Raw genomic sequence first — 26,680 nt, 5'->3', positions numbered from 1 at the left:
TCCTTATCGACTTGCTAGGATTTTTCAGTGTGTCCATGTGAATTCCATCTATAGTTTCAAAGGTCTTCATTGCGGTTGCCTATTCCTCTGCACATTCCGAGCAGATCCTACAGCCTTCCATTTCATATAAAGATCTTGAATAGTACTGGTCATGGGGAGCTTGCTACCACTACAAACACTTCTTCACTTCCCTTGATGAGCCCTGTCTTCATGTAACACTCCACGACATCAATTCGCAGTCCTAATACAAACTGTCCCATTTTTGCAACAACTCGAAAATATTAGCTTTTCACAGCAATTGGTGTATGAACGCACAGCTGCACTCAACTTTCCAATAAAAGGCAGTGTAGCCAACTTCTGAGATGGTGTTGCCACTTCACAAGCAATTCGATTACATATGAATAACTGGTACACGAAGATGTACCAGTTTTATGTGGGGCACCCTGTATCTCCTTACATTTGTCCTCTAGTTGTTCCTGCGTATCCATTTTCCATTTCCTGTCAGGTTCAGATTTTAGACATCTGTATTCCCTTTCACACGCTTCATTTGTTTCATTTTTATATTTACTCCTTTCATCAATTAAATTCAGTATCTCCTGTGTTATCCAAGGATTTCAACTAAACTAGACCTTGTCTTTTTACCTATTGGTCATCTGCTGCCACCACTATTTTGTTTCCCATAGCTACCCATTCATCTTGTACTGTATCCCGTCCCCGTGTTGCAGTCAATATACAGGCATATGGACAAAAGGAAGGTTTACTGTGTGGGAGAGATTAAATTGTATTGATGATTAGATAAATTAAGCCCACATATCATGAACTTCACTTGGATTCATGTTTGTTCAGTTTTTAAGTCATTGTTACACTGTTGGAATATGTATGTACATTGAATCATGATAGTAACAACTGTATAACAGTTACTCAATAATCTCCTCTCTATCAAGTTCTTCTCGTTCTTGGGAAGACACCCATCTTTTGAGCAGGACCTCTTGTACACAAAATCGAGCAAGGTGCTGTGGGGAATTTGGACCATGGTCAGCTACTGAACGTGGCCATACCACACGACACATCAGTATTTCCTGCAACATAAATAGTAATATTATTAAGTTTTTTTATTCATGTTTTACTCAGAACAGTAATTTTTTTTAAGCACAGCAGAGTGGGACCACACATTCTATATCTAATGACTCCAGAATATTTGATACTCAAGTTGCATATTATACTAACTTAGTGTGAACACCAACTAATTTAGTTCATATGTGTAATTGTGATTATAGTGACTTTAATTCAGTTGAAACGTTATATTTAAATAATTCTGTACCTCACAGCCAGCACATCAGATTAACTGATTACACACCAATTTGGTAATTGTTAAATTATGTCTTAGAATTAAGACATAACAATTTTGCTCTGTAAAAGTTATTAGTTCTATGAAAAGCATCTGATACACGAATACTTAAAATATTTTAGCATCTTTTGATGCACCATTTTCGTAGTATCTCTGTACTCATCAAAAAGCGTTATCAATGAACTTAGCTTTATGCAATTTTGCAAGTTTTGTTTGCATTGCATAACAAACACGACAGCCAACTAAAGAAACTGTTTATTACATTTTGCAATTTTCAACACACATAAAATGTATAAATTCATAAAGTTTTAATTGTATTTTTAAGAAAATACTTATGTTGCAATGCTAAAGTGTAAATGTGATTGTTAAACTGTTATATAAGCAACATGACAAAAGCCATGTTGAGTTAGTCTTGTTCCAGTTTTTGTAAGGGACACACTTTTTACTAGTTTCATTCACGAATATAGTGGATAATTTAAATCTAATGTGCTGAAATTTTATTAAATAGTTAGTCTACCTACAAATAAAAAAGTTTTTGAGAAGCTGGGATGAAAGACTGCGGTCAACAAATTTTATTAATAACGAACTGATTTCGGAATAACTGATGTACAACCCACCGTTCAAGATCATATGCAATTCAAATGTGAAAAAGTTCACATTTCAATGTAATGTAGGACAAGTCACAGGTAATATAATTAATTTGTAGTTATCATTGTTATTAAGTGAGACTGCATTTTCAACACAATCAAAGTAAGGTACATAATAACGTAAACTGACATAATGCATTGTTTGTATATACAGAGGGGTCCAAAAAAATGTATCCACTGTTTAAAAGTCCATAACTGGCAAACTAATTGACGGAGTTGTCTCATCTTTGGTAGTGTAAAGTTTGTAGTTCCGGCAATTGCCACACAATCATTGTATTGGGTTGTTTTGTTTTGTAAGATGACAGTCACCAGATAGTGTTTTGTTCTTAATTGCACCTAGTTACTCAAGTAAACAAGGCTGGCGCAAGGGGTGGGGGGGGGGGGGGGGGTGGAACAACCGACTGGACTGTGTGTGGATGCATTGATAGACTAGAAGGCTATGTAGGCTGGGTAGCACTGGACTGGGAGGAACAGGGAAGTGGACAGGCGAGTGAAGGACAGGGACTAGTGAAGGCTGAGACCAGGGGGAAAGTAGGATATATTGCAGTGCAATTCAGAAGAGCTGGTGCTGGTAGGATGGATCCTGATCTCAGTATGCATTTTAAGTAAGAAGGTCTATATCATTACATAACACAACTTTAGTATGATGTACTCCTCTTTTGCATAATTTTGTACTTACTATGTTTATGTGTAGGTTAAGCTTCTGTCTAATTTCACATGAGTATAAATCATAATTATGCTTGAAGATGTTTTCTATTTTTAAGATGCTCCCTTATGTAAAAATTGGTATTTCATATTTATACAAACAAGACAGAGATATTTTCAGACTGTTAAAAAGGGGTCTACAGGAATCCCTGCAGTGTTGTTCCTTTACCACCCTGATAATCTTTTTTAAACAATGGAAAATCCAGGCTGGAATAATGACAAGCACAATAAAATTACTGCTACACATTTGAGCTTTTGGCCAAAAGTCCTTCTAAAGTAGAAAACACACACATACAAAACCACTGTCTCTAGTTACAGATGCTGGACTGCATACAGCAAATGCGCCTGGTGGAAGATGCAATCTGTGGTTGGGAGATAGGGAAGAGGCTGGGGCTCAATGGGGAGAGATAGCAAGATAGGGCTTGTGGAAGGTGTAGAACTGCCTGTGGGTGCATGCAGGTATATGGAGGGGACAACAAGGTAAGACTGCTAAGTGCAGTCTGGTGGTTTGGGGGGATCAGTGGCAGAAAAAGAGAGAAGTAGAGGAAAGAGAAAAAAAGCTAATGGGTGCATTGGTGAAATAGAAGGCTGAGTTGTGCAGGAGTGGGAAGAGGGAAGCAGACAGATGGGGAAAGGACAGGGACTAACGAAGGTTGAGGCCAGGAGGAACATATGATATATCCCAGGGAGAGTACACAACTGTGCAAATTAGAAAAGCTGGTGTTGGCGGGAAAGATCCAGATGGTGCACGCTGGGAAGCAGTCACTGAAGTGAAGCATGTGTGTTGGAAATATGCAACTGGATGGTCCAGCTGTCTCTTGGCCATACCGTTGTAAAGCAGCACAGTGGTTGCAGCTTAGTTTGTATAATAACTTCATCAGAAGAATAAACCTGATGTAAACAAACACAAACGTGATGACTGATCAGAAGCCGTAGCACACATACATTGGTGTAACGGTTGTTACACTCTTGAAAGTAGGTCCTATTTATGTATTAGATATCTTATTACTAAGTTACGTTAAATGAAACTTTAGGATATTCAAATGTATTAACAGCCATCAACGTTTTTCTTAAACACGCTTTAGCAAAGTAGTCTTTATTTCAAAAATCATGTACAGTCACAGCCTCTGCACTGTTGTGCTCTGATTGTCGCGCTGTTAATGGGCACTACGAAAATGGCTGAGGCTGCTTTCTGTTCCACAGTGAAACACACGTGTGGAACACAGTTAAAAAGTGCCAAGAAATAGGCCGTTCTTAATGTTTTTAATAAATTTCCAGAGATAATTGGCTTAAAATTTTCCCAGCGTTGTATATACTGCAGTTGATTCAGAAACCCGCACTGAACGTGTAGCGCAATCGGTCATCATCATCATCATCATCATCATCATGTGTTCTGCCTAAAGGCAGGTTTTCACATGGTAGTTCTCCAGGCCTTACAGTCTTCTGCCACCCTCTTCAGGTCTGCATAATTTCCTCTTCCCTTTATGTCGTCTATCACCTTGTATCTCCTTCTTCCTCTCAGTCTTCTCCCACAAACCAATCCTTCCAAAGCATCTACTAACAAGCTTCACTTCTCAGTGAATGTCCCATTTCATTTCTCTTACAACCTTCAGCAGACATTTTCTCTCACCAACCCTTTCCAATACTCTTCCATTACTCACTCTTTACATCCAACTTATTCTCTCCATTCTCCTCCACATCCACATCTCAAATGCTTCTAACCTTTTTTCATCCTCTCGTCTCAGTGTCCATGTTTCTGCATCATATGGTGCCACATTCCAGACAAAACATTTGCCAAGCCTTTTCCTTAGTCCTTTATCTAATTTGCCACATAAGAGTCTCCTCTTTCTGTTGAATGCCTCCTTCGTTACGGCAATTCGAGTTTTCACCTCCTGGTGACATCTCAAGTCTTCAGTTATTGTGCTTCCGAGATATTTAAATTCACTTACTTGGCTAATAGTAGATTGTCCTATTTATTGTCTGTGTCTAGTACTGATGACCATACTCTTTGTTTTTGCTGTGTTTATTTGCATCCCATATTCCACACAAGCTTCATTCAGATCTTTGAGCATGTTATTCACTGCCCGTTCACTTTCTACCACTAATACCATGTCATCAGCAAATATTATACATTCTATTCTCTACAGGGAGCAAAAGGCTACTTACAATTTGTACAGAAACCAGACGGAAGTTATAATAGTCGAGGGACACGAAAGGGAAGCAGTGGTTGGGAAGGGACTGAGACAGGGTTGTAGCCTCTGCCCGATGTTATTCAATCTGTATATTGAGCAAGCAGTGAAGGAAACAAAAGAAAAATTCGGAGTAGGTATTAAAATCCATGGAGAAGAAATAAAAACTTTGAGGTTCGCCGATGACATTGTAATATGAGGATAATGGAATGTAGTCGAATTAAGCCGGGTGATGCTGAGGGAATTAGATTAGGAAATGAGACACTTAAAGTAGTTTTGCTATTTGGGGAGCAAAATGTTGCAGTAGTTACTGGGAGATGAAGAAGCTTGTACAGGATAGAGTAGTGTGGAGAGCTGCATCAAACCAGTCTCAGGACTGAAGACCACAACAACATTCTCTTTCCACCAATACATATTACTCTTTTCCCATCTAAACTTTTCGCAATAATCTCTTCAAGGTATATATTAAACAACAGTGGAGAAAGGCAACAACCTTGTCTAACACCTCGTCCGATGCTGCTTCCTTCTGACATTTCATTTCTAATCCTTATCCTTACTTTCTAGTGTAAATATAGATTCGATATTAGTCATCTCTCTTTCCACTCTACTCCTTTCCTCTTCAAGATATCCAACAGTTTATTCCACTGAACTCTGTCAAAAGCCTTTTCTAAATCTATAAAAACAGTAAAGATTTCTCCACCCTTTCCATATATTTTTCCCCTATAGTTCTTAGCAGGCAAATAGCATCTCTTGTTCCTTTTCCTCTTCTAAATCCAAACTGCTCCTCTGCAATCCCTCTGTCCAGTTTGCCATATAACCTTCTATTCAACACTCTCAGCAAGACTTAAGCTGCATGAGAAATTAGACTGATGGTCTGGTGCTCTTCACATTTTTTAGTATTTCTCTTTTTCTCTATTGGTATCATAACTGTTGCAGCGAAGTCCTCAGGCCATTCCCCTTTGTCATATATCTCGTTACAGAGGTAGACTATTTCTTTTCTTGCCTTGTTTCCCAGACTCTTCAACAGCTCTGCTGGCAAATCATCTATTCCACATGCCTTCCTATTCTTTATCTCCTTCAGGGCCTTTTCTACTTCTGCTCCCAAGATGGTAAATCCCTTTCCATCTTCCGGCACATACTGCTCCTCTTCAACCTTAATTTCGCTTTGCATTTCATCCCCCTTATACAGACATTCAATATATTCTTGCCATCTGTTCAAAACGACCTGCTAGAGTATCATCCGCTCTTTCTATTTCCATGTTATTCCTCTTTCTTTTACATTCAAAAACTATCTCACTAGCCAGTCTATACATCATTTCATACTTTCCCTCTCTCTCCATTTTCTCTATTTCGTCGCATTTCTGTTTCATCCATTTTTCTCTTGCTTCTTCAGTTTCTCTTCTTAATTCATTATTCAGTTTCCTGTACCCCATTTTGCCTTCTTCAGTTTCTACACTTTTCCAATTTCTGCGCTCTTCCGTCTTTTTCAACATGTTCTCTGTTATCCATTCTTTCCTGGTGCTTTGGGATACTCTAATTCCTAGTACTTCTTTGGCAGAATCCACGAGTCCTTCCCTCATTTTTATCCACTTGTCATTAACACTTTCATCAACACTATCTCTTTGCCACTTTTCCATAAATCTGTTCTCCAAATCTGATGCCTTTCCTACCTCTTTGAGTCTTTCTATGTTTAGTCTTTCCTTTGCTTTACCTCTCCAGACTTTTTTCAACTTCATTTGTATTTCTCCCATCACTAGGTTGTGATCTGAATTGCCTTAAAATTTTCCCAGCATTGTATATATTGCAGTTGATTCACAAACCCACACTGAACGTGTAGTGCAATCGGTAGTGTAATGTAAAGTGAACCAAATGGGATTATTAGTGCGTTGGTTTGTATCTCCCCAGTGTAATTTCTTTTCTCATTCAATTTGAAATACCTACATCTCGTAATTACAAAACTCATCATTTTTCATGAATAATGCACATTATCTTGTTTCTAATTACATATTGGACGCAAAATTCCATTTCAAATACAAATTCGTATTATCGATGTTTTATGAAAGATTGTTCATAAAAGTTGTTTAAATTAAGAAAACATCACAATTTTTCACGGCAATAATGAAAAACCAAATCCTCTTCATTTGTACTATGTCCACCATTTTATACCACAAAGGTAGATAAGCATCGTAGAAAAATGAAAAACAATAATTTTCGCAGCATCGAGCACATCATACAAATACTGGATTTTTACATTTGATATTGTACTACTACAATATGAACCCAACAGAACTGATCTGGGGCCAAGCTGCGGGGTTTGGCCCGAGAAGTAACAAGGCCGTTAAGCTGCCAGACGTACTGGAACTAATGCATGCAGCTTTTTCCTGCATCACTGTCGAATGCTGGCGAGATACAGAACGGCTCGTCATAAAAGAAGAAGAGAAAATGCTGTGCCTGGTTGGCTTTGTGAATTCTGTTGTTGATAGGCTTGTTATCAACATAGCATGTGACACTTCTTGGATTTGGATAAGGAAGGAGCTAAGAGATTACCAGATAACTGACTGTACATAATCTTATGCTACACACAGCTTATGCAGAAAAATTACTCACTGCTCAAGTCAGGACTTTTCATCTTTTTTTTTTTTTTTTTTTTTTTTTTTTTTTAATTAGAAGCTAAAAACGGTAACATGTTGTGGTTTTCATCAAGTCGACTAAGGAGCATATTGTGGGAGATTTGCATTATTTCATTCTGCTTAAAAATTAAATGACATCTGAAGTTGTATTGCTCCTTTGCTTGTCTCTTTTTAGCTGTGAACTGCAGCTGACCACACTGCAGGCTAGCTGTACCAGCTGACCGGCCAGTGCTGTCCGAGTTAAATGCACTGGTAAAGCTGTTGTCCCTTATTATCGCTACGTCCTTGTGGGCATAACGCACAGCACAAAATTTACCCTTATTATCATACCTGACAGTAAGAGGGGCACCTTGGCTACAGTCTCACGTGAAACATAAATCCAGTGAGGTTCCAGCAAACGTGGAAGAATACATAGTGCAATGGTTACATCAGGTTTATTCTTACGATGAACAGATTATAGATAACATGACCAGACCTTAAGACTGATCACTCCTCCTGCCTCACTCTCACACATTTTTGTGTGTTATTTTCCATACCTCCCTGTGCCACACAAACTTCTTGAACCTTGAAGTACCAACCGACCCCCCCCCCCCCCCATCTTTTCTCTTCCCTAAATCCAGCATGCTCATACTAACCTCACCTAATCCATTTACATCCGTTGTCTCCTCTCTTGACACATACCCACTCACCAATCTGCATTCCACATTATTGTTTTGGATTTATTTTTCTCTTTGATCTCATTGTGTTTCCACAACAATTTACACTGGACTCGCATTCGGGAGGACGATGGTTCAATCCCGCGTCTGGCCATCCTGATTTAGGTTTTCCGTGATTTCCCTAGATCACTCTAGGCAAATGCCGGGATGGTTCCTTTGAAAGGGCACGGCCAACTTCTTTCCCCATCCTTCCCTAATCCGAGCTTGTGCTCCGTCTCTAATGACCACGTTGTCGACGGGACGTTGAACACCAATATCCTCCTCCACAACAATTTTAGTTTGTTTTGACCTTTCACTATTGGCTCTACACCCCCAGGTTTCACCTCTTTACCACATATTTCATCCATTCTGTCCAAAATCTCTCTCACATCCTCTCACCAATAAACCCTGCCTTGCAGACCTGCTACATTTACCACATCCTCATCCTCAGAAACTCACTCCCACCACTATACAAAATCCAGAACCTAAGCAGACCTGAAATACAGTCATGAACTATTCCTCCAAAAGCCTTAGTTCCACAGGAGTATCAGTCCTTTCCAAAGGCATTACCTTCTGCTCCACTCCCAAATTCTGTCATGTTGGACTCATTAAAGACATTATCCTCTTTCTCCTGGCCCCTAAAAGTGGAAACACTTTTTTGCTACCAACCACTTCTATCAGACTCAACACAAAGCCAACATTAAACCATGCCCGACTCAGTTCACTCCTTCCAACCACGATCCAATCCCATTGCCCCAAATCACTTACTGATAACATTCCAGGATTTTTTAACCTTAAACCTTGCCTTCTCATCATTCTCCAACAACCTCAACATGGAAACTAACCTTACATCCACAGAAACAACCACAATCCATCATATAAAAACTGATCCCGACCTTATAATCCTACATGCTACAAAGGCTCATCCACTGTGGTTTTGAACTGCAAAGATTAGCTGGCAGATGGACTCTGCCAGCTGTCAGGTTCATCTACCTACAAACCCTGCCACAGTGACTTCATTCCAGGAATCCAATAGGATCTGCACTCTTTCCTCAAACCCTTAGGACCATCTCAAAACCTCTCACCTGGGTCTCAAAGGTAATGTTGTGGGTAAAGCAAACTAAAGACTGCGATTTATTGGCAGAACACTGAGAAAAGGTAACAGGTCTACTAAAGAGACTACTTACATTACACTTGTCTGCTCTCTTCTCGAGTATTATTGGGCCACGCAGGATCTGCATCAGGTAGATTTGACAGAGGACATTGAAAAAATTCAAAGAACGTCGGCTTGTTTTGTATTATCACAAAACAGGGGAAAAGTGCCATGGACATGACACATCAATCGGGGTGGCGGTCATTAAAACAAAGGCATATTTGCTGTGGCAGGACCTTCTCATGAAATTTTAATCACCAACTTTCTCCTCAGTGTGTGAAAATACTTTTTAGGCAAGCAACTACTTAGGGAGAAATGATCATCATAACAAAATAAGAGAAATCAGAACTCATGCGGAAAGATTTAAATGTTCATTTTTTCTGCGTGCTGTTCAGAAGTGGAACAGTAGAGAAGTATCTTGAAGGTGGTTCGAAGAACCCTCTTCCACATACTTAATTGTGAACTGAAGAATTATTAAGTAGATGTACATGGTTTTTTAACTATAAAACTCCCTCAAAAATGATTCCATACATCAGCAGTGACTGGATACGGTCGACGGACATTGTCAACACTGATAACGAAACTTCTATTTTGAGTGAGAGTCCTAACAGCATACAGACATGTATTCAGTTTCTTATTTACATTGTTAAGATGTCTCTCGGACTTCAAATCCTCTTGAAAATGTATGCCTAAAAATTGTCTTCGACAGACATTTGAGACATAGCACGTAAGTTTTCATACATATGTAAAGCAGGAATGGAGAGGGGGGCAGTAGCGAGAGACCAAAGCTTGGATACAGTATGCACATTCCAGAGGATGTAGGTTTGTGGTGATTCTATAGAGATGAAGAGGCTAGCACAAGACAGCTTCGCTTGTAGAGTTGGATAAAGCCTCTTTTCAGGCTGAAGCCAACAACAACAACAACAACAACAACATGTTATGTGGAGTCTGAGCAGATAGCTTGTGAGGTAACGGGCGAGTTGTGGCGCCCTGAAAATATTGTAAGTTTGGAGTTGGCGTGACTGCACAGGCAAGCCGGGGCTCGTCAGCATCCACATGTTGCCACACGTTCACCAGAGCAAGAGGGAAAATTCCATGTTGATGCTGTGTCGAGGACTGTGCTTTGTGTCGATTAAAGAGATTTCTATGCCAGGAGGGCCACAGATGACGGACTTTATGAAACCATAATGGCAGACATTTCACAGTTCACGTAGAAATTAATAACAGCCAGAGAATCATGATACCTTAAGAAGAAACATGTACATTACCATTATTTGCATGATGATTCTGATCGTACAAGCAGATTTTCAATATCTTTATTAGTTTAAAGTTTAGTGTCACACTGTAAATTATACACTTAACACTGAGCAACGAATTTCCAAAATCTAAACGGTTCATCCGATTTTCCCGACTGACATGTCTTTAGAAAGCTATTAGTGTAAACCTAAATTGGTATGAATTATAGGCATGTAACTTGAATAGTACATGAGTTATTGCAAATCAAAGTGGCCTATTAATATTGATCACGTCAGGCCATAAGTACTCCACAGTTACACGAAAAAACAGTAGCAGAATGCTTCTCAATATATTTATTCGTCTATGTCTTTGTTTATATCTGATATATACTAATCATGAAGAAATTGGTCAAATATTTACTGTGTTTTAGAAAGCACAGAGACATTGCGCTAATGGCCTACTTTTGCTTGCTATTTCTTTGATATATGTTTATTTAATTTGTTTATGTATTTAATAATGTGTGTTAGAGCATGTTTATGGTCCAGCTATAGAAATATTTAATTTAATTCAAGTTATTTAAATGTAAATCCACTATTTCGTATGTGTTTCAATATGTTTGTGAGTGCTCGTCGGCTTGGAGACATGGCGGGAGCACTCTAGCCAACCACAGTGCTCGTTACTACAGTAGACAACTACCGAAGTCAATGGAGGGACTGTACGGAAGTGGGGGATAAGCTTCGGGTGGCACAGGACATGGGGGGGAGTGCTGGACAGGAAGGTATGACGGATGGTCACAGAAAATGCTTGGAGAGTGTTGAGCACTTTGAGCGTAGTCGTGGGAGATGGCAGAGGGAACCATCTCACATCAGATAAGTGCCTGTGCAAATAGTGAGATAGTGTTTAGCTCTGAAGTTCAAGATCCACTTATAGAGGTCGCAAATACAAAACAGTCACCTAGTATGTGTCATTCTGAAAATGGAAGTGAGTCGGTTAGTCTGAAATCAGAGCGCGAAAGTGTAACTAGTAGGAATTCAGGCAAGGGGAATGAACGTGGGGGAGATATGATTTCTCAGCTAATGCAATGATCCAGGGATTGTGAAATAATATGAATACAATGGGAAATAATATCAGTGCAATTTGAACAGATACGCGTACACTGCAAACAGATATGGGCACATTGCAAACAGTTACAGATACAGTTCGGTCTGATATGGGTACAATGTGAACTGAAATAGGCGCTGCTATAAAAGAATAAGTTGAAAAAATTATGGGTAACCTTGGAAAAGCAATTGATGATAAATTAAAATGTGTCCGAGTGGATATGGGGAAAATTACAGGCAAAGTTGTAATAGTAAAATCTAAAATCGAACCAATGGAAAAAGATCTTGGGGAAAAAATGGATAGATACAGATGGAAGCAAATGTATAAAAGTGCAAGATGCTCATAAAAGCAATATAAACTTAGCAATTAGTGACATTGTCAATCGTGAAGGTGAGGGGGAGAAAGAAGTGGGCAAAATTAAAGATAAAATAGAGTCCAGTATCACTAGTGAAAATGAAGCTAAAAAACAAATGCGATAGATAAAAAGTGATTTAAATTCTTTAGCCTCCAACAGGCCCTTGGGCAAATACTGGATCTGTGAAACATTACACAGATGACAGAAGGTATCCCCCAGTAAATTTCTTGGCTGCATGCAGGGACACTTTTGTTCATGGCATGTCGGACGAAGCAAAAATGAAATACATTAAACAGCATTTGGAGGGAGACTCACAGTCTTAGGCAAATGTTAAATGTAGTTCGTGCGAATCATACAAAGAGTTCGAAATGTGTTTTTTGAATAAATTCTGGAGTGATGCAAAACAGACGCGGATCAAAAATGAATTTTTAAACGGGCTGAGTTACAGGTGCGGTAATGGGATGATGAGAGATTTTTACAAGCGTGAACTTGGCAAGCTTATGGATGTGAAACATCCGTTGGGGTTTTTAATGGAAATCACCATGTTAAAAAGGCGATTACCTGATCATTTTCAGTGGGATCTTGTCCATTGTCCATGTGATTCCATGGATGAATTTCTAGAATTTGTAGAAAAATTAGAGGGGACTTTGGAGTTCAAACCTCCGAGCAAACCGGGTGGTAATTATCAAAATAGGAATCCAAATTATCATCAACAAAATAATAATTGTGAGAGAAATCAAAAGAATTATCAGGGAGATAGTAGCTGGAATGAGCAGAATCGTTGGAGAACAGACGGGAGTGATAACTTCCGTGGACGGGACCAAAGTAAAGAACGCAGCTTTGACGGGGGGAAATTCGCGCGAAGTGCAATCGCATAACAACCAGTCAGGAAACTGATGTTCGCCACATCTCGGATTTGGAGATGGTGATCTGAAAAGGCAATGAGAAGGACTGGAGACAATGCTAATGGTAGAAATGTTGGTAGGTTTGGAGAAAGGCAACAAATACATAATATGGAGCATGTTAAACAGAAAGGCTATATAGGTCGCTCTTTCGATAAAAGCAGGTGTGAACGGAGGAAGCATAGATTTGTGAGAGATTTAAGTAAAAGTAATGGGAATAAATTTGCAGGGAACGATGTAATTTATGAATGTGTAATGAATGTGTGTGTGAATGGTGATGAATGCAAAGATTCAGTGGTTCAAAAAGAAGTTACAGAGGAGATGAATTTTTTGAAAGAAAATTGTTTGGAGTGTTCTGAAAAGATATTAGCAAACAGTAGCAACTGCAGTAAGGACGGTGTTGTAGTTGCAAGTATTTGTGAGTCGGCAAAAAGCATCATGTTAGTGAAGTGGTGTAGCTTTGGTCTCGCCAGCTGCAAGTGAGGGTGATTGTGTTTCAGCAGAAAGTGACAATGTTACTAAGGGAGGCTTAGCACTGGTCTCACCAGCATTTGAATTTAAAAATGTATCGGTGGAGGCAGATGATTTCTGTTTAAAGGAACAGAGTAATGGAATTTATGTAATGATGTAAAAGCTAGTATCAACTTCGGAGGAAGAAATTTACAGAGTCTAGTCACGTATGAAGGCAAAACGAAACTTATTGATGAATGTGTGAATCTAATATGTTTGTCAGAATGTGAAAGTGAGAATGTAAAATAGGATTGGGGGTTAATATGGATGAAAGGTGTGTAGAAATGGCAGTGTGTGCTGCTTTTTGTCCAATCACAGTGGAATGCAGCAAGTCTGGAAGTCTCAAAATTGTACGACAAGGTAGCAGTAATTTGTGTAATGTAGCGGCAGAGGATTAAGTTGTGTACGATTCACGTAAAGTTAAACAATGGAAAATCCAAGATGGAATGTAACAATACCAGAGGAGTAAAGTTGGTACTCACCATATAGTGGAGATGCTGAGTCGCGATAGGTACAATAAAAAGATTCACACAATTAAAGATTTTGGCCATTAACGCCTTTGTCAGCAGCATACACACACACACACACACACACACACACACACACACATATACACACACACACACATCTGTAGTCTCAGTGATCTGAAACCACAAAGTGAACAGCAGCACCAGTGCATGATGGGAGTGGCGACTGGGTGGGGGTAAGGAGGAGGCTGGGGCGGGGAGGGGGAGGGATAGTATGGTGGGAGTGGCAGACAGTCAAGTGTTGCAGTCTAGACGGAGGGCAGGAGAGAAGGTGCGGAGGGAGGAAGGGGTAAGTAGTGGAAAGGAGAGAAAATAAAAGACTGGGTGTGGTGGTGAACTGATGGCTGTGTAGTGCTGGAATGGGAACAGGGAGGGGGATGGATGGGTGAGGACAGTGACTAACAAAGGTTGAGGACAGGAGGGTTGCGGGAACGTAGGATGTATTGCAGGGAAAGTTCCCACCTGCGCAATTCAGAAAAGCTGTGTGAATTTATGTAGTGATTTAAATGGTGTTTAAGGAGATAAGGTTGCTGAGATGAATATTTATGGTGATGATGGCTCAGGCATTGATGTATTATTTCAGGAAGATAAAAGTTTTCAACAGTGAATTAATGTGTAATTTTGTTGAAGCTGCAAGTGTCTATTTTGGATGGGAAAAACAGTAAAGTTTTGCATGCTGTGGGTAGTGAATTGGCATAAGCTGTGGAAGAACTAACTGAAAATTTAGAGAGGGCTGAAGTAAATAGTGTGGATAGGGATAGTTTGTATAATGAAGGTCATACAAATTGGTATATGAAGGAGGAGTGTGATTTTAGTGTGACGGATTGGCGTTAGTACAGTAAAATGTTACGGTCATTACCGCTGCACATGTGGAAACGAGAGAAGTTAAAATTGCTAAGGGTTTAGAAAAGGGAAGGAATTAATTAGGGGCGAAGGAAATATTTAAAGCATTATTTTGGGATGAACACGAGATTGAGGGATGGACAGAACAGGATGTGTGTACGTTAGAACTGGGAGAGAAGGGACCAGACATAGAGAATGATTCATTAAGGGAGAAATGAAAAGCTGTTCTAATTGTAATTAGTGGTAGTAAATCTGGAGGGATAATTTTATATATTTCACTTGGGGATTCATTAGTAATTTGTTAGTTTATTGTGGCACCGTACGTATGCAAGAGGGGTAAGTTTAGGCACTGAGGGTGCTTGGAGGTCAGTGACCTTGTGGGTTTAGGTAAAATATGTATTGATTTATGCTTTGTATAAGAGTGTGGCAAAGAATTTAATGTTCAATTTCAAGGGTATTAAAATTGTAATTGTATGTGCACGCATTTTTTGGTGCACGGAAGTAGGAAGGATTTGTTAAAGTCAATTAAAAAAAAATTTGTGGGAATTTGAGCTTACAGTGATTCAGTCATTTGCCTTGTGACTTTGTTCCTAAAGTGTAGTTTTCTGCTGGAGGGAATCTTTGGTGAGGATCCTGGTTGGGTTTGGGAAATGGTTTGTTGATGGGTTTCTACTTTTGGTTTCGTTGTAGACAGATTTGTCATGATAAATGGTGGAGCTCGGAAGTCAGAGGCAGACACGATTTCTGTGAGGCACTTGGTCAAAATACTGATGTGAGTTGATCAATACTTTATTCTAAAATCCATGTAAGCATGTATAATGTGAAGGAAAAATTAGTGCAAGGAAGGTGCCTTAGTGCCAAGTGGCACAAGAAGTGCATTTAAAAAAATATATTTTTTGCCCAAAAAATTGTTTGAGCATAACTGAACTGCAGGTATTTATTTAATATACCATTTCATTCACAATTTGTGTTGGTTTAAGTTTAATTCGAAATTTATGCTGCTCCCAGACCACTACAAAAATTTGTAAACACTATTGGCCTGGCGTTTTAATCATTTAATTCTGTTCTTTGTAATTTGTTTTATACGTACTTATATGAACTGAAGGGTGCTACTTCTGAACATTCTGACAAGCCAGAATGTTAATAAGTGGAGGTGTTTGAGGTAACAGGAGAGTTGTGGTGCCCTGAAAATGTTCTAAGTTCGGAGTTGGCGAGGCCGCAAGGGCCATTTGGCAAGCCGGGGCTTGTCAGCAACCACGTGGTCCCGAATGTTAGCCAGAGCAAGAGGGGTAGCACCAGCGCATGGTCCAAGCCAACTGCGTGGCTGGGAATTTCATGTTGACACTGTGTCGAGGACTGTGCTTTCTGTCGATGAAGATTTGTATGCCAAGAGTGCCAAAGATGGTGGACTTTGTGAAACCATAATGGCGGACATTTCGCAGTTCATGTAGAAATTAACATTTTGCCGTCCAGACAAATTTATTCGCTTGGTGCCGGCAGTGCTAACTCAGATTACTTGGCTTGACGTTGGTCGCTTGCCACCTTTCCATTGATGACAAGCTTCAAACACATTGACTTTTGAACGGTTTAATTTTTCCAGAAATCCTTTATTTGTCATGTTGTTACAAAAACTCTAATTTTCTTTTCAAGTAACTTCTCTGCAAGTTCTACATCGTTATAATAATTATCCATGTAGAGGTGATGCCACTTTTCATAAGAAGGTGTCAATAGTTCCATCACTATTTTTTGCTAAAGGTTATCCAGTGCCAAAATATATCTTGAATGATGAAATGTATTCCGTACTCGAATCACACAGCATCCGAATGAGTATGCCATATTTCGTAATTTTCGATGGATTGTAAACTTTTAAAATTAACTGTCCAAGCCACAGTATCATTCCTTCATCAACTGAGATGTTTTGACTTGGATTAAACATTTCTTTAAACTTTTTGGAAAAATAATCAGTTATGAATTGCACTTTGAAAAGCCCATCGGCATTATCCGGTTTATTGTTGTTGTCGGAAAAATGTAAAAATGATAACATTTGTCTGAATCAGTTGTGGGACATCGTTTTGCAAAATATCTGTGTGTCTATCAACAAATTCACTGACCAGTAATCATTTATACTTGCTTTTTTTTACAATTCCGACAAGGATAGCAAGTCCAAATCATTTTCTAAGTTCGGGTCCCGTAACGTCACAGATTCAGCATTTTTTTTATCCAGTTTCCTTCTCTTCAAATTTTGACTGTAATACTTGTTGGTTTTTTTGCTAATACATTCAAATAGATCATTCCCTATACATAATTCTACGATATCCATGATCCTCTGTGTATCTTTGCAAAATGTGTGTGGGCCCAGAGATCCTTCAAATTTATTATTGGTTCTCAGTAAATCATAGTCTTTCTTCTTTTTCTGATTCATCCGAATCAGTTGGCAACCATAGCGTTTGCCAAATTTTTCTTGGACGTATTTCACTATCTTCCGATGATTCTACTTCAGTTTCTTTTTTTGATATCCAATGTCTTCTTCTCAATTGGCCAAGTCATCTGGAATGTCAGACAAGACGTACATGCATTCATCGTAAATAATCGTATCATCTCTTTCATCTGCCATGATGAAAGTACACAAGTACTTATAAAAACAAAACAAAACTTGTTGACGTGTGTAACTTATTGTTACCTAAAAAACACCAACAGAATGAAAAAGATAGCAAAGTGCTGTCACCAGTCACTGCGCAATACTATGCACACGACACCACTGTGGTGTCGCCAGCCGTTGACCACTATTTCGAACATGACACAAGTGTGGTGTTGCTGGTCAGCAAAGTGTTAATAATAGCCAGAGGAACTATGATACCTTAAGAAGACATGTACATTACCATTATTTGCACAACGATTCTGATGGTATAATCAGATTTTCAATATGTTTATTAGTTTCAAGTTTAGTCTTCGACTGTAAATTATACACGTAACACCCAGCAACGTATTTCCAAAATCTAAACAGTTCATCCGATTTTCTCGACTGACGTGTCGTTAGAAAACTATTAGTATAAACCTAAATTGGTATGAATTACAGGCATGTAACTTGAAGAGTACATGAGTTATTGGAGGTCAAAGTGGCCGATTACTACTGATCGTGTCAGGCCATTAGTACTCCACAGTTACTCGAGAAAACAGTAGCAGCATGCTTATAAATATATTTATTCGTCTATGTCTTTGTTTATATCCGATATATACTATTCATGAAGAAATTTGTCAAATATTTACTGTGTTTTAGAAAGGACAGAGACATTAGATTACTGGCCTACTTTTGCTTCTATTTCTTTGATATATGTTTATTTAATTTGTTTATGTATTTAATAATGTGTGTTAGAGTGTGTTTATGGTCCAGCCATAAGAATATTTATTTAATTTCAAGTTATTTAAATGTAAATCCAGTATTTCGTATGCGTTTCGATACGTTTGTGAGTGTGTATTGGCTTGGAGACATGGCACGAGCGCTCTAGTCAATCACAGCACTCCTTACAACAGTAGGTGACTACCGAAGTCAATGGAGGGACTGTATGGAAAAGGGGGAGGAGCACTGGGTGGCACAGGACATGGGGGGAGAGCTGGACAGAAGGCGCAATTGACGGTCGCAGAAAATACTTGGAGAGTGTTGAGCAGTTTGCACCTGGCTGCGGGAGATAGAAATATTTTGTAGTGCCAACTTGTGCACTTGTGAGATTTCCATGGCTTCTGCAGTGAAGACATAGTATGCATTTAAAAGTGAATATCTTGTGATCTATGTTGTTGGTCATAACTATCTATGTGAAGTAGGAATCTATTGTTTCCGTGTTATTTAACTTATATTTTATTTAATTGCTGGACCATTACCACCTGTAAGTGTTTTGCAGTAATAAATGGCATTCTTAAAGGTACTTCTGCTATCGTACTCATCATTTAAAGCCATTAAAAATATTACCTGCAGATTTTATTTAATTGCAATATTTCATTTATAAATTTCTATGTTACACTCAAAATTTGTAATTGCCGAACGATAGGAATCTTCGACCATTCGATTCATGTATATATTCATATTGCATACCGTAGACTCAGCAGTATTTGGCTTGTAATGCAGCAACTACATATCCCAGCCCATAGACAATGAAACCAGCCAAAAGTTTTAATATTTCAACTCTGAGTCTGAGGGTACATAGTTAAGGGCCACCATTAAACCATTAATTATTTGAAAGCCCACAAGTTTTAACCTCTGTGGTGGGAGAATGATACTTGTGTTATTCCTGGTTTCCTATGTATAGTAAAAATTTTTTTCTTGAAGTAATCTTGAGTTTTGGGACGTGAAGCGAATTTGCTCAAAAATATGCCAATAAGGATTTCTAAATATCTACTGATCTCCTCATAAGGGATACCACAGTTCTCTCTGTTATGTATTCCAAAGACTTCCAAGTTCCACTTCAGAAACATTTATATTTCTGATTTATTACCTTCATTTCCCAAAACAATATTCTGTGTCTGATTCAAAATATGAGAAGTACACCACTTTTCTTATGCTTATCTTTGTTGCACTGGATAGTACAAAAAATGCAACCTGTTTAGTAGGCATAATATCTTAGAATTGTTTGCTTAGCATCCTCTAATTCCAGGTGAAAGTATTTCCACTGATATTCTACACATAGTATCATACAAGTTAGCAACCTATGAGCCAGCTACCCTTCATACAGCCTTGTATGGTGCGTGGCCTCCTTCCTCACCCGCGAGCTACAGGACCTCTGCCAATTGAAGAAAACAATCCAATGTACACATAAACATGCAGAATTGTTTTCCATCTCATTCCCAGTGGTGGTCATGGTTCTTGGTGGTGCAAGCCTTGCCAAAGGTAGCACTGTCACGACTAGCACTACATAGCTGCCACCAATCACGTGCTTCCAACTGCTGTGACACAGCTATACAGGCTGCCACTCAGCTAATCTATGCCAGGTGCACACCAGGAGTTGCTCGGTAACCAAGCGCTGACCACCCAGTCCGTTAATACGGAGCTCCCTTTGTCAAGCACAGTAGCAGCTCATAAGGAGTTACTCTGTGAGCAACCCTCCACAATGTCTCCATACGGAGCTCCCTTTGCTGAGTGCATTGGTCTCTCTGAACTGATGTTCACCCACATCCAAATATGAAGGAGTACATAGCTGGCTGCCTGTTAAACTGCTGGGCCATCACCGAATGCCTCCTCTGCACCACTTTACAGGCCGTCACCTCCAACATCGTCACCGAGTTATCGCCTTATGGGACACCATCTACTACAGATCTGCGCATAACCCAAGACCGAGGAGCACTTCGCAGTCCATGTGTCAATCTGGTGGGCTATTGCTGATGCCTCCACCACATCTCTTCAATAACGTTTGACTTACTAAAGTTGATTGTTTTAGCTACCTGGGTTCATAACTAGTACTGTGTCATTCCAACCACTCAGTCATGAAAACAAAATTGGTGACTAGGATAACTGGTTTTTGAGTTGTTTTCCCTAGTGACACACTTAGTGCTCTCACACAGTTGCCTTTCTTTGGTGCATTTTTTCCAGGCTGTTGGCAATATTTCTGCTGTGACACAGCAGCCCTTGGTTGTTTCTCACCCCGACCCCACCGTGGCCACCACCACACTCGTCATTCTGGCTTTCAGTGGCCAGTCTTAATCCTCTAGCTGGAACAGTACTGCATGGCCTCTGTGATCCATGATGATTCTTGTCGTTGATCTTTTCTCCCCCTATGCTCCAGTGCTTTGGCACTTGACATCCTTCAGTCTCTTAACCCTGCTGTTGACCTTCCCTCTATTTGCAGTGCTCACCTGCAGGCCAGCTGATGACCTATAACGCTTCAAAGTCCTCTTCCGGGCCCTCTCACTTGACGTGACCTTTTGTCCCACTGTGTTCTCCTTCACCCCAGGCGGCATTGACAGAGACTGTAAAACCTGTCAATGCACAGTAAATGCACTGTTGACACACTTAACTTTGTTAAAATTAACTTCATATGAGTTCATTGTTCTATCTATCCGGATTCGTACCTAGTAGCATGTCATTCCCACTCGGTCATGTAAACAGAACTATCTATGAAGATTACAATGACAAATCTCAGGATACTAAGAAAATAATGGAATTTCCAGAACGTGAACTGCTTGCCTGCTGATGAATGATGGGTCACACACTGAGGGAAGAAAAAATTTAATGAAAGGTGTGTGCGACCCCCCCCCCCCTCCCCCCCCCCCCACAAACAGCTCTTTATTTATCATTTATAACCCTTTAACATAAACCCACTTTGTGTCTATTGTACTGAAAAATGTCCTCTTTACAAACCTCAAAGCACCTAGTATCTATCTTTTCCCTTTCCTCTAAGGGGCATCTCATTATTTAGAATAATCTAAATTAATGTAACACTAATGTTTCCAGTAGATTCATCTACTTGCAATGTTTATCTTATTGTCTGTGTTAATAATTGTGCTCTGTACCATTACAGATGTGAAAATAGATCAAATGACTAAATGGCATCAGAATAATTAGTGTGGGGTTGGAAAATGGCATTTTTATAGAAATGTGGGTAAGTTACTATGCACAGCACAGAGAACACACCACCACGGCTAAGATATGAAACCTACACCCACAACAATAGTACAAGTTTATGTGCCTACTAGCAGCTCCACAGATGATGAAGGAATTGACAGAATGTATAAAGAGCAAAAAGAAATTATTCAGGAAGAAGGAAATTTAATTGGATGGACTAAAATTTTGTAGCAGAAAAAGGAAAAAAAAAGAAAGAATTGTAAGACATTGTGGACTGAAGAAATCAATGAGGAAGCAAACTTGCACAATTTAAACATTCCTAACATTTGGTTGAAGAACCATGACAGAGGATCCTATTCATGGAAGAGACCTGGAGACACCAAAATTTTTCAAATAATTTGTATGAAGATATTACAGAGTTAAAGAGGGTCTTGCCTTATTGCAAGAATACAATTTTTGTTTTGTTTAATTGTTGTAAGAAGCTGGATCAACTTATAATTCATTATTATTATCTGGAAGCACAGGAAAAGTGCTTAAAATTCCATGACGGTAACACAGATTTAGAAACCAAATTCTAAAATGCAAAACTTTCCCATCTGCTGATGTACCGCCACAAATGAAGTTTCTAACCAAATTATGCCTGAGTTTGATAAGTTCTTCATATTTAAGTCTGCAGGTGAAATGGAAGTAAAATATTAAACAAGAGCACAAGTATAGATAATATTTACCAACCATACAATGCAGATATACTGTGTGGCCATATGAGGTGACTCTCACTTCAGAGTTACAATTACAATTCTTTGTAACCACCTCGTATCTGGTAGCACCACTGATTTATTTTTCATACACTGAATAAAAATGCTTAGTATTCAAAATGACACAATATGTTTACCTACAAGAAATCTGAACAATAAGCAATGAAATTAATAACCACGGCACTGAGTAGCACACAAACATAAATAAGTGCTGATATATAACAGCTAACCTTATGAACCTCCCTTCTTCAAAGAATACACAGACCGCAGAACCAGGACAAGCACTCTTCGGGTATGTGTATTCTGAAAAAGTACTCAGTTCACAAAATCAGCTACGATGTCTCAATTTTTTTAATGTGCTTATTTGCCACTCAATGCATCTACTATATGCTTAGTATTATCTTCCTTTACTCTACTGCTTATCTTCGACTTGGGACATCGCAGTACACCTAATGTGACCTATATGCATTATAATAAAATAAAAATTTGTTATTGTACTGACTTTGCCAACAGTTTCAGCAAGACGATTGATCCCAAACAGCAACGGCCAAGAGATTGACCGGCGATTGTGTGAGGAGCTCCTGCCCAAGTCAGCTTGCCGTAGTACTTCTACCAGAACAATGTACGATGCATGATAGAATGGAGGGCCTTCCTTGTACAGTACTGAAAAGTAGAGAACAATGCATTACTGTCAATATTCTGATGGAATAGAGGGCACTAAATTATTATTAACCCTGTTGTTCTGTTCATTTTTACTATACAAATGTACTGTTCAGGTCAATGTGGACTATACCATTTAGGAAGGACTTCTCCCACATATTGTGAATTGTGGAGAGTTTATCAGTATGTCGTCTTTCCTCTCTTGAGGACTTATTAAATCGCAAGACACGTGACATGTAGAATGTTTCTAGGGACATGGTTGCTAGAAATATGTTTCCTTCAGTATCCTCGTCTCACGAACTTTTTGTAGATTCCTCATGTGAGCAACACACACCTGAAAGGAATAGGAGTCCCAAGTATGAGTGAAAAAGATAATCATCCGTGTTTGTCCATTGTTAACTATAAACTCATTATCCCTCAATATTTGTCACCTCTATTATTTCATTCTGAAGTGCTGTAGAAAATAATATTTCAAATGAACTTTCTACATCACTTACTGCGCTGCTTCCATACCTAGCAACTCCCAGGGTACTCCTGATGATGTTCAAAGCAAGTAGGCGAACGTGTTGTAGTGGTGGTTGAAACTGCCATTCTATATTCTCATTTTCAGAACCAGAAGTCTGCACATTATTTTGAACAGACTGTGGACTGTCGTCAATGTCATCAGAACACTCACTCTGAGATGCATTACTGACATGGTCTTTGAACTCGTAAAGTGATCCTTCGTCAGTTGAGCTATGTACTATTCTTTCCAGCTAAACGTCAGTCAATGATGTAACCATCATGATTTCACAATTCAGACTGATCGCAAACAATAGAGAACACAAACTGAGCAGAAACAACAGATAATTCGAACAGTTGATGAGACGTAATGACAAGTCCATTGTTGTAAATGCAGTACCTTCCTCGACTTGTTGGATGTTGAGAGTAAGTACGAACAAAGAATGTCATTACTACTATAAAATATGAGACAAGCAGAAAGTATTTGACTTTAGAGTAATCATATTAATGCTGGGTCACACTGACCCAAACATTACATATGTAACGCTTATGGTTTATGACCAGATGACTTAAAATGTTTTAACAACTTACTGCCCTTGCATTTTCAGAAGTCACCAAATTTCATAAAGTTATTTTGATATTTAAATAATAAGAAATGAAATTTATAACCATTTCGGTCATATAGACTCAAACAGAACAGCAGGGTTAATAAAGACTCACATAATAATTAAAGCAATTTACTGAGAATATCTCAGATTTAAGTATATAACAGATCACAATCGTATTATTTTTTATCTTCATGATGTTCCACAACATATTTGTGTCCCTCTCCTTTCCCCACAGAATGAAAAACTAAACAGGTATTAGCAAATACACTGTTTTGTTTCCACCATGGAAAAAGGAAGATACATAGGGCACTGCCCCAGAGCATACCAGGAAAGTGCATCAGCAAAACCAACAGTGTAATTCTAACAAGTAAATAGTGAGAAAACATGGGTAGGCAGGAAGGCCAGTCGACAGATCAAGCATAAGCAAAAGTCTAAAAGAAAATAAAAGCATCGATGAGAGTTAAATAATCAGTAGCTGGGAACATAAGCAACAAATTGTGGAGATGAAGGGGTTAAGCACAGCAAAATAGAGTGCTCTCTGGCACCAGCTACAGGTTAGAAAATGCACACTTTGACACAATGAACAAAGCTCGTTAACAATGTACAAATCTCTCACTCATTCCATTGCCCATTACTTTACACTCGGGCATTCAGTGGCCGCAGTGGGGTGGAGAGAGTAACAAACATACAGCGTGTGCAAAAGTTTAAAAACTGTACTTTCAGAAGGTCATAACAGAGTACTATCAGAATTATGGCCCAAATTTTAATGCAGGATAGACTGCTGCAGCTGGTATCTTGCAAGTGTGCTTTATTCTGCTTAAAATATGGGGGTCAACCTGGTGATGTTTTCTTGTCAGTCCACATCCATAGAGGTGTTCCTTGTGATGTCTACGGAATACGGGGAAATAATAAGATCCAGGTGCAAGACCTGCACAATCCAACCACCCAGCACTTACTATTCCAGTCCTGTCACACGTTTATCATACCCCATAAGGGGTGGGGCCACCGGTTATGTCATTTACCAATTCTGCAGCAATCACTCCATAGCCTTTTCTATTGATATGACTATCAACCAGCCATCCACCTGGTGAATGGCCACCACCAAACTATAGCCGAGAGCAAAGGACACCACTCTGTGACACAACAAACAGCTGAACATAACATACTTAATTTCAATGACTGCTTCACTACCCGAGCCACCTCAATCCCCTCCACCACCAGCTTGTCTGAACTGCACAGACGGGAATAACCCTTGCAAAAAAAATTTTCCGCTCTCAAAATTATCCGTGTCTCAACCTATGGTAACATACTGTCCACAAACCCTCTACCCAACAGTTTCCATCCCCTCTTGTCAAATCATCTCCTCCCCATTCTCGTCTCCCACTCTGTTTATTTGCCATCCTCTGTCAACGCACCTACCCATCTTTCCCCACTCATCTCTTTTTCGCTCCTTTTTTCCCCACCTCCCTGTTCCCAACCTCCTGACACCGTGCCTGTTGGTATTCTAGTCTCTCTGCACACTCCACCAGACAGTGTTCATCTCTCTCCCCACCTGTAAGTTAGTACCCCTTCCCCACCACCTAAAGACAGCTGCTTGCCACATGATAGCTGCATTCCTTCTCAAGATACTGGAGTTGGTGGTCATACGTGCACAAAGTGCACTGGCTTGTGTGTATAAATGGTGTGTGTTTCTCTTTTGATGATGAAGCGTATGGCTGAAAACTTGATGTGTCTTTTAATTGTGCATGTTTGCCACTTGATGTGTCTTAACAAGTTTGTTTGTTTGGACACCTTCAGCAAGCACAGAAATTCTTGTTTTGTAAATAAAACTGCCTTTTCTTGCTGCAACTTAATTCATTTTTCCCAGACGCATTTCATCTTTTTCTTGCTCGAAGGTATCTTCAGTGGGACATATGATAATACAGTTTTGTTATTTTTAGATTATCAAACAGTTCATGCATCTTTTTATGTAAATAAGTTATTACTTATTGTTTGCTGTGATCTGTGTTTCCTCTCATCTGCTCTGGAGGTTGCACTAACACTTTATTTCCGAAGCGTAAGGAGAAAGGAAACTGGCGTTTCACGGATCGGAGCGTGGAATGTCAGATCCCTTAATCGGGCAGGTAGGTTAGAAAATTTAAAAAGGGAAATGGATAGGTTAAAGTTAGGTATAGTGAGAATTAGTGAAGTTCGGTGGCAGGAGAAACAAGACTTCTGGTCAGGCGAATACAGGGTTATAAATACAAAATCAAATAGGGGTAATGCAGGAGAAGGTTTAATAATGAATAGGAAAATAGAAATGCGGGTTTAAATGCGGGTAAGCTACTACAAACAGCATAGTGAACAATTATTGTGGCCAAGATAGACACGAAGCCCATGCATATCACAGTAGTACAAGTTTATATGTCAACTAGCTCCGCAGATGACGAAGAGATTGATGAAATGTATGATGAGATAAAAGAAATTATTCAGATGGTGAAGGGAGACAAAAATGTAATAGTCATGGGTGACTGGAATTCGATAGAGGAAAAGGAAGAGAAAGAATAATGGGGGTAAGAATAAAAGAGGGAGCCGCCTGGTAGAATTTTGCACATAGCTAACACTTACTTCAAGAATCATGAAAGAAGGTTGTATACATGGAAGAATCCTGGAGATACTGGTAGCTTTCAGATAGATTATATACTGGTAGAACAGAGATTTAGGAACCAGGTTTTAAATTCTAAGACATTTCCAGGGGAAGATGTGGACTCTGACCACAATGTATT

At 39.2% G+C, this 26,680-nt stretch overlaps 1 protein-coding gene across 1 annotated transcript in view; it reads right to left on the bottom strand.

Moving 5' to 3' along the window:
• Nucleotides 1-811: 811 nt before the first annotated feature.
• The window catches only part of LOC126335278 (tRNA-splicing endonuclease subunit Sen2), a 57,571-nt gene continuing 31,702 nt past the window's right edge, over nt 812-26,680 (bottom strand). The window contains exons 3-4 of the mRNA XM_049998342.1: nt 22,649-22,809; nt 812-1,079 (exon numbers count right to left, since the gene is read on the bottom strand). Coding sequence (XP_049854299.1) covers nt 918-1,079; nt 22,649-22,809 — 323 coding nt within the window. The 3' untranslated portion in view covers nt 812-917. The remainder of the gene's footprint in view (nt 1,080-22,648; nt 22,810-26,680) is intronic.

The sequence above is a fragment of the Schistocerca gregaria genome, chromosome 2 (genome assembly GCF_023897955.1).
Source record: "Schistocerca gregaria isolate iqSchGreg1 chromosome 2, iqSchGreg1.2, whole genome shotgun sequence".
Classification (NCBI taxonomy): domain Eukaryota; kingdom Metazoa; phylum Arthropoda; class Insecta; order Orthoptera; family Acrididae; genus Schistocerca; species Schistocerca gregaria.
Note: the sequence above shows the minus strand (reverse complement) of the source record. Positions and strands in the feature narration are given on the sequence as shown.